At 35.9% G+C, this 14805-nt stretch overlaps 1 protein-coding gene across 6 annotated transcripts in view; it reads left to right on the plus strand.

Annotated features, from left to right (window-relative positions):
* Positions 1-14805, plus strand: part of TCF12 (transcription factor 12) — a 374492-nt gene that overhangs the window by 248195 nt on the left and 111492 nt on the right. For all 6 annotated transcript variants that reach the window (XM_034994346.1, XM_034994348.1, XM_034994345.1 and 3 more), the window contains exon 6: positions 11727-11791. In XM_034994346.1, coding sequence (XP_034850237.1) covers positions 11727-11791 — 65 coding nt within the window. The remainder of the gene's footprint in view (positions 1-11726; positions 11792-14805) is intronic.

The raw sequence follows: 14805 nt of genomic DNA on the forward strand, positions 1-14805 counted from the left end.
GAACCCAGTGGCTTAGAACCATCAGACCCAGGGCGCCTGGGTGGCTCAGTCGTTGTGTCAGCCTTCGGCTCAGGTCATGGTCCCAGGGTCCTGGGATCGAGCCCCACATCAGGCTCCCTGCTCCGCGGAAGGCCTGCTTCTCTCTCTCCCACTCCCCCTGCTTGTGTTCCCTCTCTCGCTGTGTCTCTCTCTGTCAAATAAATAATATCTTTAAAAAAAAAACCAAAAAACCATCAGACCCAAAGTAGCCTGTGGGAAAAAAGGAATAGGCAGGTTAAGAATCCTAACACCCAAGCCTATCTATTCTGTTCCCTCTCTATTACAGAATCTATAATTCTGTTAAAATTCATTTTAGATTGTCTTTTATACCTTCATTTCTCTTCAGATCCCTTACCCACCTTTTCCAAGTCATGCATGCTTTCTTTGGTAAATCTTTCTCTTTATTTGAATTGGGAACAGAAACTTGTTTGTGGCTAAGTCTACAAGTAGTACTAGAGATAGACCCACTATTAATGCTAAGGGAAGAGGGAGGCCATCAACCTTTAATGAAATTTAATGAAATGGAAGGTATAAAGAATTCTAAAACCTTGGGGAGTATCCAAAGGTTTCCTTTAAATTATTTCCCTGGAATCTACTTTCTGTTTTTCCTCTATTTAAGCCTTTTTCATCAAACACTGATATTCAAGATGCACATATATGGATTTTCTGGTCAATATATTTCATTTAAGGGGCGCCTGGTTGGTTCAGTTGGTTAAGTGTCTGCCTTCAGCTCAGGTCATGATCTTTGGGTCCTGGGATCGAGCCCTATATTGGGCTACCTCCTCAGCGGGAAATCTGCTTCTCCCTCTCCCCCTGCTTCTCTCTCTCAAATAAATAAAATGTTTTAAAAATGTATATTTCCCTTAAAAGTAATAACTAATATCTAATTAGGCCTTGTGTTTTTCATTTTTTTCTAAGCATTTTATATGTCAGCACATTTTATCCTCACAAAAAACCAGTGAGATGAAACTGTTATTATCCCATTCCACAGTTGAAGCAACTAAGGGACACTGAGGTCAGGTAATAATCTTAGTAAGAAGCAGAGTGGGAATTTAAACCCAGTTTGTCTACATCCAGAATCTCTGTTCATAATCACTTCCCCATGCCTCCTCCCTAATTTTATTATTACAAATATTCTTCTTTTCCTCTTTTATTCTTTAGTTTCTTCATTCCTCCCTTCCACAAATACTTTACACAGATATTTTACACAAATATTTTACACTATGATTTAAACTGATTTATATAGCCATTTATAATGAGTTGGTATATAAATAGATTATTTTGAGTTATGCATGACTCACAAATGAATTTTGAATTATAACCCATTGAGCACTCAAGGGTAGCCTTTACCTATTTTTCAGATTGCAATGGTAGGATGGCAGTAAATTGCATGCAATACTGGAGGCCACACAATGAAAACTGAATGTCTCATATTTTACCCCCAGAGTACCTATTTTGTAGCAAGAATCTTATTTAAATCTTAGAACACAGAGGGGATTTAAGACTCTCTTTTGGGCATTCTCCATCTGTTTCAACAAAATAGAATAGTCTCCTTTCATTTGCTCTGTATTTGTATATTTCCTATGGTGTACAAAGTATACTTTCTGCATTATTATATAGGTGGAGGATGTTGAGCCCCAGTGAGAAACTTTACTAACATTTAGAGTTTTTCTTAATATGACTAGAATGAAATCTTGGTAACTAAGTATACTGACTTTAATTTGCCATATTCAACATACCATATTAAATATTTCAAAATGTATTAAGCAAATATATGATGAAATGCTTATACACTTCATTTTTATGACTCTACATCATTATTCCAAAAGTCCCTATATCTTTTAAAGTTGTTGTTTTTTTTTAATTACAGTTAGTTAACATACAGTGTAATATTAGTTTCTGGTGTATAGTATACTGATTCAAAACTTGCATACATCACCCGGTGCTCATCACAATAAGTGCATTTCTTTAATCCCATCACCTGTTTAACCCATCCCCCCACCGACCTCCCTTCTGGTAACCATCAGTTTGTTCTCTGTAGTTAAGGGTCTGTTTCTTAGTTTGCCTCTTTTTTTCCCCCCCATTTGCTCTTTGGTTTGTTTCTTAAATTCCACATATGAGTGAAATCATATGGTATTTGTCTTTCTCTGACTTACTTCACTTAGCATAATACACTCTAGCTCCATCCACATTGTTGGAAAATGGCAAGATTTCACTCTTTTTGATAGCTGAGTAATACTCCATTGTACATATATACCGTATCTTTATCCATTCATCAGTCAATGGACACTTGGGCCATTTCCATAACTTGGCTATTGCAGATAATGTTGTTATAAAAATCGGGGTGCATGTATCCCTTTGAATTAGTATTTTTGTATTCTTTGGGTAAATACCTGGTAATGCAGTTGCTGGATTGTAGGGTTGTTCTATTTAACTTTTTGAGAAACCTCCATACTGTGGGACAGAGTGACTGCATCAGTTTGCATTCCCACCAACAGTGCAAGAAGGTTCTGCTTTCTCCAACACCTGTTGTTTTTGTGTTGTTGATTTTAGCTATTCTGCAAAAGTCCTTATATTTTTTAGCTGTTTGTCTTCTTCCTCTTACTATTGGTGGTGCCCAGATTTACATTCTGTCAGAAGCGGGGTGCTTAATTAATAGCAAAAATAGATGGGGATGTCAATTTCATGGGCTATTAAGACAGAAAGAGATCACCCAATCCAAATTTGCTCTACCCCATCCCATTCTCCAGATGAAGACACTGAGGCCTGGGGAGGTTTAACAACTTACCTGTTTCACACAGCTGCTTCATAGCAGAGACAGGAATAGACCCTTCTGACTCTTCATTCGCATGCTTTTTCATTTCACTACCCTGTTTCTGACCAGATAGTTGGTGAATGGTAGCAGTTCCATTGATTAGTTCCTTTCTTTCTATTCCAGTTATTGCTGTCAAGGGAAACTAGCTAATTAACAATCACTTATTATCTACTATTTTGGAGCACGTTTTCTTATACTGTCTCTGCCTCCATGTGGCTGTATGCCATTGATAGAGGCTTAGAGTAGAATCTGTCCCTGGCATGCAAACAAAACAAGTCTAGAATTCCAGACCAGTGTTCCCTGAACAAGTGGCATCTGCCTTCTGGTCCCCAAGCGCCATAAAGAACAGACTCAGACATTGACCTTGCCTAGTAAGGTAATGATTTAAATTAAACAGCCAAAATACAAAAAGTTGTGAGAAAAATCACAGGAATTAACAATAATGAGCTTAATGTGCTCTTTATCATTGTATGATGCAAGAAATTTCTGAAAGAAGCATCTATACAAGCATTTGGTGGAAACAGTATGCCAGAAGGAAGTGTGTGATTACCAAGACAGTTTGAAAATATGCTCTCCTCTCTTCCCCCTTCCAAATTATTTGTTGATATAACTTTTACCTGATTTTCTTTTTTTCTTTATTTTGGGGCAAAGGGAATAAACTAAGATTAAGGTGTTGAAGATTGCTCAGTTTATTTTAGTCCCTAGAAAGTTATAAAACATCAACTGAATAATTTCAGATCCTTTTTTATTTAAGAATGGGATAAACATTAAGATATAAAAGTTGATTATTTCTAGAGAATATGCATTCACCATATTTTATCCTGAAATGCAACCAAAGATGAAGAGATAATTCCTAGTTCTATAATCTTTTGGCTTGCTGTAAAAATGAACTGTCTTTGTTTCTAAGCTCTAAACATGTGGTTAGGGAAGTATGGAGACATTAAGTGAGAAAACACTTAAATTCTGAACCTAAGGAAAAGCAACAATGCAATATGGATGTAAATATGTGTTCAGGGACAATTTAGAAAATGCAGTTAACTAAAAAGTCTCAGAGAAGCACAGTTTAGATTTTGACCTACCTGTAATGAATACCTTGTTATATATTCTATATGTGGCAAAATTAAGCCATAAAATGGTCCAGAAAGTTTTGATAAATGACTGAAATTGATCAAAATCTTATTCTGCTCTGTTCATTCATTCCTGTTTTGTACCTACCTACCCACCACACCCCCTCATATTGAATTCTGCATTTTAACGTTCTCCCTGGGCATTCTAATGTCTGAAAGGCAGAGAAACTGTTTTGTACAAACCTCCTCATCCTTGTCTATGTGTTTATATTTAACGTGTGAATCTGATTTTAGGGAGGGAGTGGAGAGCATGAGGAAAAATAGCTGGATTGGTGAATGTTTGCAACCTGGACTATTTCATCTCAGGTTTTAGTCTCAAGAAGTCATTTCTAAAGCCTGTTCAATATAGGTCTGACTGTGTGGTCTTATCAAGGATAATGAGATACTTTATAGCAATTCTGCAGGAATTATTGATTAGAAAGCTGCTTACAGTTCTGATGCCTGTCACAGGAAGTTGGTGCAGGGTTTGGATGGAATAAGTGATGAGATAAAGGCTGGGTTAGAAAAGTGCTTACAACTGGGAACTTGCTAATCACTGACCTCTATAGGGATCCTCTGGTTTATCACTAATCTCACACACACTTGGCACTTTCCTGTGCTGCTGCCTCATCATTCATAGCTGTGTGAGTAATTTGGCATGTAGTGAACAAGAGGAGGGCATAGAGAGTCCAGCAGCTGTGCTTGTTGGCACTAGATATTTAAATATCTTCAATGTAGCCAGCAGCGTGCTTGGCACAAATGTTAGCCAATAATACTTAAACAAATTGTTGTGAAGAAAATAGGCAGGCATTTATGTTAAAAACCCTCTCTCTCTCTTTTCTCTCCTTTAAAAAAAATCTGTTAGTTTGAGATCCTTTCTGGATTTTTTGTGTGTAAGTTTGAACAGATTGCTACGAAAATGAAGTCAGTAATACTAATAGTTAGTATTGGCCTTGGTTCTTTCAGAAAAGAATTTCCAAGTACTTTATAAGCATTAATTAAACTGTGCAGGCCTGTGTGAGGTACATGCTACTGAGTTGATTTTCCTAAAAGAGTGAGTGGAGGCATTGATGTTAACTGACTTGTAACTTGCCTAGTTCACTCAGTGGAGAGAAGCAACAGCCAAGAGATGAATCCAGGAACCAGAATCCTAGGTCTCTGCTCTGCTACATACCAAATGGCATTACAGATTTCCCCACTTTGTAGGATCGTGTGTTTGTATGTTTCTCCAAGTGGTTAGTGTGATTGAAATTGTATGAAACTTCTGGTAGTGTTCATCCACAAAAAAAAAAAAGAGGAAAAGATTCTCCATGAGCAAAGACGTTAGGTAAATAATGATTTTTCAAAGATACCTAAGGGGGAGGAAGACAGTCTGCTTATAAAACTGTGATCTTATTTAAATAGATTTGCGCCCAAATATTTGGATTGGCCTATGTAGGGATTTCGTATTGTTCCTCTGAAAACTAAATCTGGAAAAGTTCTCATGATTTATATGTATTAGAATATTTCAGTTTGAAACATAGTAATGTTGATCGAGGTAACTTTTTTGAAACATCGAAAGATTCTTTTTCTAGGTTAAGTCTTTATCTTTAAGAAAAACTAGTCTAGTGCATCACTTAAAATATAACACATGGGGGTTTTTTATGTAATAGATGATGAATTTGAATTTATGAATGCAGTTCCATAAGCCTTAAAAAAATGAACATTGAAACGATACTTTCAGACAAATAGGGAAACTATTTGTTCTAATTTGTGCTATTATTCATGAAGTCAACAATTACTTCTTGAGTAGTATATATTCATTAAAATTACTAAACTTCAGTTAGTTGTAAATTTTCAGGTATTCACTAGACCACTGCAGAAATAAATGCTGAGCCATCTGTATCTTCTATAATATCTCTGTGTCTGGCCATTTCCTCATGAAAACATTATTTTGAGTTGGTAGGAAAAGAGCACATACAGCCAGGAGAGTATTACGGGGCATGTTTCTACAGCCAGTAGATTGAGATCTACAGGAGATCTTGCAATTTTACTATCATATCTTGTACCTGTTATCAGCTTCCTTCAATCACTCCTTGGTATTAACAGGATTTCTAGTAGGAAGAAGAATACAAGTGGCAGTGGTACCAGCAGTGTAAGTAAAGCATCTCTCACAGTGCCTTACACATAATAGCTAGTCAGCAAATGCAAGTTTCTGTCACCTTGCCCACAGCAGTCTCAAGAGTGAAGGAGAGTGGAAGAGTTCTGGACTGCTGTGCACTATCAGGAGGGGTCAGCAAAGCAGCCTAGGAGTCCTCAAGCCAAAGTTGGTCAACATAGGAATGCCATGTCTCCTGGGAAGAAATGTGCTTTAGTTTCCCCAGAGTACTCTGTCCAAGCATGTTGGATGCGAGTGGGCCTTAGTGCAGAGGCAATCATTTCAGAGCATGGCAGCAGGAGCCCTCGGTCACTTACATTCCCTGAAGTAGGAGTTTTGCAAGGTGCATTTTCATGGCTCAGCAATTAAATATGTTAAATTGTTTTAAAGATATACACAAAAACAAATCCCTACATTGGCCCCAGCCTCTCAGGATGCTGTTGTGCCCCCTCTGATCTTGTCCAACTTGTTCATTTGACAGATTAGGAAACTGAGATCCAGAAAAACAAGATCAGAATAAATACTTTTCTAATAGTCACTTGAAGTAAGAAAGACATCAACATGTGCCCTTTGCAAGAACTGGAAAGAATGGCAGTTACTTGTGAGTGAAACAAGCATAACTGACCATGTTCTATATCTAGAACCAGTCTTTGGAATAGTTGGGTTTTGCTGCCAATCATCTTGGGGATGATTTGTCATCCATCTCTCTCTTCAGCAGGAATAGATAGCGCCATATCATTTGATTGGTAGAGGCTGCTTGGAGGGCTAAATAGAGAAAAATTCCTATACTATATTTGGGCTCCACCAAATGTGTACATATATGATCTGAATATGGGAACTGTGTCCTAAACCTCCACTGGAAAACAGTGCAGTATAGTATGCCATTAAGAATTTGGGGTCAGGGGGCGCCTGGGTGGCTCAGTCGGTTAAGCGGCTGCCTTCGGCTCAGGTCATGATCCTGGGGTCCTGGAATCGAGTCCCGCATAGGGCACCTTGCTCAGCAGGGAGCCTGCTTCCCTACCTGCCATTCCCCCTGCTTGTGCTTGCTCTCTGTCTCTCTCACTCTCTCTGTGTCAAATAAATAATAAAAAATCTTAAAAAAAAAAAAACTGGGGTCAGATAGCCCTGCATTCTGGTTCTTTTGGCTACTTATTAATTCTGTGACCTTGGGCAAATTATTTCTCCTTGTTAGTGAAATGGGGACTTAATAGTACCTACCTCAGTGAATTGGAAGAATTTTAAAGCCACCATTGGCTTTCATCTGGATTATTTTAGTAGTGTTCTAATTCATTTGGATTATTTCAGTAGTCTAGTAGTCTTCTAATTGGTCTACCTGATTCTGCACTTGTTCTCCTGTAGTTTATTTTCACAAGCAGCCATGATGATACTTTTTAGACATAGAGCATCTTTTCAGTAAATAATACTGAAGTCAGTTGGATATCTGTGGAAAAAATATACCTTGACCCCTCTCCCCCCAGCCACCAACCTATACAAAAATCAAATTCAGGTTTAAATGTGAAAGACAAACAGTAGAGCTTTCAGAAGAAAACATGGAAAAATAGATTTGTAACTTTGAAATAGGCAGAGATTTTTTTTAAACCGTACACACAACAAAAAATGGACAAATTAGCCAATATTAAAATGAAGAATTTCTGTTTATCAAAAGACACTATTAAGAGAGTGAAAAGGCAACCTACAGAAAATATTTACATAGAGACAATAAAAGGTCTTGTATCAAAAATACATAGAGAACTCCACAAATCAACAAGTAAATGACAGTCCAAAAGTAAAAAAGTGGGCAAAATACTTGAATGGCCATTTCATTGTAAAATACCCAGCTGTCCAATAAACACGAACTCACTGTGATTTACTAGTGGGAACTTGGTTGCCAAAATGTCTGTTCAGTTTCCCACTGCATTAATAAATAAACCCACAACAAAAGAGCTAATTGTTCCACAAATCTCCTTACTAATAAGAATACCAGGAATATCATATAATTTTCTGCACAGGTTTTATTTTACTCTTGGAAATTCTGTTTTCTGAGCGTTCTTTCTCATAACAAGGTAAAAGAATGCCATCTCTTTACTTTTATCCTTTGTTCCTAAATCTCTTCACTAAGACCAGACAGTGTATTCTTGATTCCATCTTAGCATGATAGTTGTGCAAGTACAGAGATTGCACTTCTCCCAGATCCTCTCCTCTCTAGGCTAACATCTTGATTCTTTTAGCTGATCTGGTTTCTGGATCCCTCACCATTCAAGGGAAGTTAGATACTAACAGTGACTCAGCCGTGTTCATTTGACATGTATTAAAAATATCTATGTATAGCATTCATATATAATACTTAGTAGAAAACCATAATACGGTAGCCAAAGCTGTTATTTGTCAGACACCTGAGATAAAATAGACTTAGAGACTCATTCTAATTCATGAAAATAGTTCTTGTAAAGAGTAATTTTGAAAGAATTAAAGATAAATGTCTTCTAAATCTCAGACTGAGTATGCATTATATATAAAGAGTAACCAAATTCCTAAGTCCCTCAGAAATAACTAGTTCCTAATAAATGAAAGGTGAAATGAAAATGTATTTACATTTCAAAATCTCATTTGAATAGGTTAAGGATCATTTTAAAAACAAGCTATCAACTTTACATTTCAGAAGAAATTTTTACTCTGTAATGTTTTTAGCTTATGTTAAATTAGTTTTCATTCTCTCTTTGAATATCCTTGTAAAGGAAGAAATTTAGGAATTTTAATAGACACAGGAAAGTGGGTTTAAAAACTTAGTTTTCTTAAATAACAAGTAACCTCCACACAGATAATTAAAATTGTATTTGAAAGCTGAACTTTACTAAAAACAGAGCTAATGTTGATCTCTTACTTTGTTCCCTTTCCTACCTCAACAATTGAAAAAAAAAAAGTTTCTTACTCTGGTACGATTGAGTGAAAATAAAACAGACCATGTTGTTTAGCTTTAAGTCTTCATTAGTTGTTGAACATTTCAGGAAGAGGAATTTGCAAGGTAGAAAGGGCCTATTGAGTATTTCAACCAATAATAAGTTGATGGTATATTGTGATGAAAGACAAATATAGTCTTCCCTGCTCAGCGGGAAGCCCACTTCTCCCTCTCCCACTCCCCCTGCTTGTGTTCCTTCCCTCGCTGTGTTTCTCTCTGTCAAATTAATAAAATCTTAAAAAAATAAAAATAAAATAAAATGTTAATATAGTCTCCCAGTTCTGTCCTGCCAAGTATATGGGACATGATTTGTTTTTAAAGGTGGTATTTTCTTAAAATTGAAGACACGTTAGGGGCGGCTGGGTGGCTCAGTCGGTTAAGCGTCCAGCTCTTGGTCTCAGCTCAGGTCTTGATCTGAGTCATGAGTTCAAACTCGCGCTGGGCTTCTACTTTAGGAAAAAAAAAAAAAAGATATGTACTGAGAATGATTTTTAATATCTCATAAACTTGTTTATTTGATGAATAAAGTAATACTTTCAAACCATAAATGTGTGCTGTTCTTTATTTTCCCTCAACAATTTGTCTGCCAGTCCTTCTGATTTGGCATTTCCCTTTAGTCTCTGCCATCTTCTTGGTTCAGCAGGATTTCTGATCCATTTTGATGAGGCACAGGAATAGTGTGTGTGTGTGTGTCACAATTGTAAAAGTACAGTCTTTTCATGGTTTTGTGAGGTTGGATTCCAAGAGTAGAAGGGTAGAGTCCAAAATCCCCACAGATCATCTTGACTCTTATAAGCAGTCTTACTTGTGAAAGATATATCCTTTGAGAGTTACAGGTTTTTTTCCTTTTTATTCCATATGTATATGTTGCAAATTAAAGCTCTTTATGTAGAACATACTGCTTAATGGTGAGACTGTGAGGCAAATAGACCACATTAATTAACCTTTTCTCATAAATATGTATTTTTATGTGTTGTCATGACTTCACCTGAAATATGTGCTTCATCACTAATAGCCAGTAAGTGCTTTTTAAGATATGTGCTATAATGTCCTAATGGGCTCTAAAATTGTACCCCGAGTTATTACAGTATTTTCTAATAACTAGCTTTGTTATTACAAGGATTATTTTGTATATCTAAGGAGTCAGTACGTGCCAAATTTAGAGTAGCAAGATTTTACATCAGTTGGCCACTGTGGCATATAGACGTCAATGAAAGTAATCAAATATTAGTGTCTGCATCTCCCAAGTTTTTTTTAAATTTTATGCACTCTATCAGTAAATAATTTTGAGCATCCCATCTATGTGTGGAGTTTTAAAAAATTAATAAACTATACATTTTTATATAATCACAAGCTAATACCTCAATGTATAATATGCAATTATGGAGAAGTTCATATAGCCTCAATAATTTTAAATATTTTGGATAACTGGTCAGATTTAATTAGATTGTTACTGTTTTTACCTTGGAATGGAGAAAAAGAGCTCTGCCATTGTCATTGCTTATCTGTGTCTCCATCTTTGATATTAACATCAAACTGATGTTTACAGAAGTCTTTTTGAGCAACATATATGTTTGTGAGAGACTGTTTATTAAAACCTATATAATACTTGTAAATTTACTTTACTGAACAATATGTTGAAAAGCAAGTAAGAACTTCGGTCATTATCAGCACTGTGGGACATCTACTCTCCCTCTAGAACTGGCTCATACCATTTCTGACATTTAACCATCCAACTTTGGAACTGCAGATAATAGTCCCAAAAGGAATTCTTACACATTTCTGGGAATATAAATTGACATGATGACTTCAGAGAATAGTAAAGCAATACAGAGAAAGTTGAAAGTGTGCATTCTTTAATCCAGCAGTTCCACTTCTCTGTGTCTAAAGAAAGTCTTACGTGTATGTATAACACATGTGTGAGGATACATGTTTCACCATTCTTCCTGATAACAAAAAAACTAGGAACAGTCTATTTCTCAGTAGGGGAATAGATCAACTGTAGTTTTATTTGTATAATGGGACATTTTATAGCAGTATAAATGAATGAACTAGGTGTCTATTAACATGTATCTCAAAAGCATAATATTGCATGGAAATGCACATTTCAAAGGGGGTAGGTACTATATAATCCCATCTGTTTAAATGTATTAAACACAAACAGTAATGTATATTGTTTGAGTGCATGAATATATATTAAAAGTTTCAAAACATACATGGGAATCATATATACCAACCTTTTGCTAATGGTTATCTTGTGGTCTGGGGTGAGAATTGAGCTGTATCCACACTTGTAATTTCTGAGAGAGAGAAGAAGAGAAGGAGAAATATTCAGTCTGAAGCAAATATGGGAAAACATTATTCTCCCTACTGAGTAGATCATACTGTTGGCTATATAGATATCTATTCTTTTCCATTCTTTTGCATATTTTTTTGGTTTTTCACAATGGAAAGTATTTAATAAAATACATGCTAGTCTATGAAAGTCAGAATTTGTTAAGATTAGAATGATAGTAAGATTTTTAAATTTTATTTATTGGATTTTATCTTCTTGTTTCTGATTTATTCTCTGTACTTCCAAATCACAATATAATTACTATGAATGGTCTGGAAGTTGAATTGATTGTCAATAAATGAGGATTTTTGTATATAGTTATTTTCTTTGTTTTATAGGGAAAACGTCAGAGAGAGGCTCATTTTCCCTGTACAGCAGAGACACCGGATTACCAGGCTGTCAAGTAAGTTTAACAAATACAAAAGTGAGATCATTTTTAACCCATAAATAAAGGCTTTGATAGAGAAGGTAGAAATTTATCCGATTTCACCATTATTTGTGCCTTTAATGTGTGACTAAATGTGGTAAGATTTTAGTTACTAAACATATTTTCTTCTCCCTCTGCTTAAAATTGTTTCTCTTCCCCAATTCACCAGACTTGTCTTTCTCTATCATCAAAGATTTTCATAACTCAACTCCATTTTAACTGGAAGCAAAGTAACAATTACCTTCCTACCCCTTACCAAAATTCTTATATCATTTCTGAAAATGATTTTTGCATATTTCCTCATAAAAAGAACAGAGCTGCTGATACATTACATGAAGAACATACAATTGCTTTGTGTGGCTTTTCTATCCTGTAATGTTAAACTTACTGATGGTCTAAGTATTTTCATTTCAGTCCTACACTCTAACCAATTCTTTAGGCTTCCAAAAGTCTCTTTGACTTGGAAACATCATTTCAATTCTTCCATATTCCGTAGCATGTTATATTTTTACTAATGGCCATCTTCTCTGCCTTTTCCCCCATATCTTTAGAGAGAATCCTGAACACTCAGTTCACCTCTAGATTCCCATCAAAATCAAGCCAAAAAGAATAGAAAGGAAGAATGTATGCAATTTGTTTTCTGCTGTCTACATGCCTTTCATGAGGTCTGCCCTAATTTTAGACATGGGCATGTGAGCCAATTTTAATTCTCATTCTAACAGTACTACTCCATTTAATATATATCCTGTAATTGTGCCATTCAGAGTCAGAAGACCTAGGTTCAAATCCCATCTTTACAAATTACTGACCGATGGTCCTAAGACAAGTCATTTCCCATCTCTGCATTGATTTCCTCATTTGAAAAATAGAATTAGCAGTTTTGCTTCTACTTTATAGGTCTCTGAAGGTTAAGTTCCATGTACTTGTGAAAGCATTTTACAAAATAAATCCACATTTAATTTTTTTTCCATTCATATAACCTACAAAACAAAAGCTATTTTGTTTTGGGGTTTGTTTGGGTTTTTTTGCATTATTTATTCAAGTCATTATATTCACAGTATCATTGGAAAAGGTCATTATTATTATTCCATGAAATGCCCCTTATTGAATCTCTTGGAGTTCTCACTTGGCTTTAGGAAACGAGAGAAAATCCTTAGCACAACCCTATCACAGGCCAGTAACTCATAACTCAAGCAATTCTTTCCTCCTTTATTCTCACCATCCTCTGTACATAGATTGGGAAGTGTGTGCATGTAGGGAGCACACATGGATAAATGCCAGAGCAGAGGATGAGTTGAAACAGTGCCCAATAGTGGTACTATAATAGGGTAACTTGCAATGATTTTCTTTGGTATGTTAAATCATCCTTGCATTCCTGAGATAAACTTCACAGAAGCTATTTTGAATCCTTAATATTATTTTTAAGAAACCAAAAGGTTTGAGAGCCACTGGTCTAATATTAACACTATTGCTAAACTTGAGGGAAAAATGATTGTAAGCTCTTAGAAACTACAGCTGCATCTAATATATCAGTTAATGCTTATATTAATGAGTTCCCACTTACATTTTTTATACTCCCTTCGCAAAGGTATTGTTATTTAGTTAGGATCAGTGGTAAGCTCTATTTATATAATTCTCAAGTTTTGAAAAGACAAATCTTAACAGTTTTTCAAAGATTAATATGTGTTTATACCAGATTTAACTCCTTTCTTCTCATGATTTTTGTTTTTTTAATTCCAGTATAATTAACATACAGTGTTATATTAGTTTGAGATGTACAATACTAGATTTAATTCTCATATCAGAAAACATTTATTTTAAACCTAGATACAGGGGTGCCTGGGTGGCTCATTCGTTAAGCGTCTGCCTTCAGCTCAGGTCATGATCCCAGGGTCCTGGGATCGAGCCCCACGTCTGGCTCCTTGCTCAGTGGGAAGCCTGCTTCTCCCTCTCCCAGTTCCCCTGCTTGTGTTCCCTCTCTCGCTGTGTCTCTCTCTGTCAAATAAATAAATAAAATCTTAAAAAAAAATAAATAAACCTAGATACATAACACTGTAATAACAGTTGCTACCAATTACTGAGAACTGAGCCGGGCGTTGAATTAAACATGATTACATTTAATCCTTTTAACACCCATTTTTCAGATTGGAAAATGGATGCTCTCCAGAGGTATTAAGTAACATGCTCAAGGGCATGCATCTAGCAAGTGGTAAACCTTCTAAACACAGGGTTGATGCTTTTAACTATGTTGTAACTATACCACAGCATAACAGTCTCAGGTTCCTAGTCTATGCCCTTACTACCCTTTCATTTTAATTTCTTTGGTTGAGGAGGGACCTGGGAATTTATGTATATATATATTTTTGGGGGGGGGGGGATTTATATTTTAAACAAGTGCCCCAGATGATGCTAATTCACATGGACTGGGGATTATACTTTGAGAAACCCAGTGCTTCTCTATATGTCAAATGTAAGCATCTACAGAGTATAAAAAAGGAAGAAACTGTAAGATCACTGTTTAACAATTGTGTATAACATTTTGGAGAGATCAGGCAGGCCTCTGGAAAAGAGAAACAACATTACCGGGATGTATTAAATGTAAAATAACAATATTGCTATATACAAGAAATGTAAAGGTATTCAAGTGAGGGAAAGATTTATTTGTAAAGAATTCACAAAACCAATGCCTGAGCCCCAAAGAGGAAGCCCAAAATTCAGCACAGAGGAGAGATTTTACTGCAGCAAAGACAAATGGCATCAGTGAAGATAGGAGGGCTCTTAAAACAAGTAAAAGAATTCCTCACTGTGAAAGGAACAATGGCCTTGCTATTTATTATTGTTACTTAGCTCTCACTATGCTGCAGTTGCTAGACAAAATTATAATGGATGGCACCAGCTGGTTTGAAGCCTCAATAGTAAACTCAGGATATTCAAGAGTTAAAAAAGATGTATCACTCTTATTCAAAGAAAAACCTGTATTCCGGACAGTA

Source organism: Mirounga leonina, unplaced genomic scaffold (genome assembly GCF_011800145.1).
Source record: "Mirounga leonina isolate KUSES-001 unplaced genomic scaffold, KU_Mleo_1.0 Mir_91, whole genome shotgun sequence".
NCBI classification, from domain to species: domain Eukaryota; kingdom Metazoa; phylum Chordata; class Mammalia; order Carnivora; family Phocidae; genus Mirounga; species Mirounga leonina.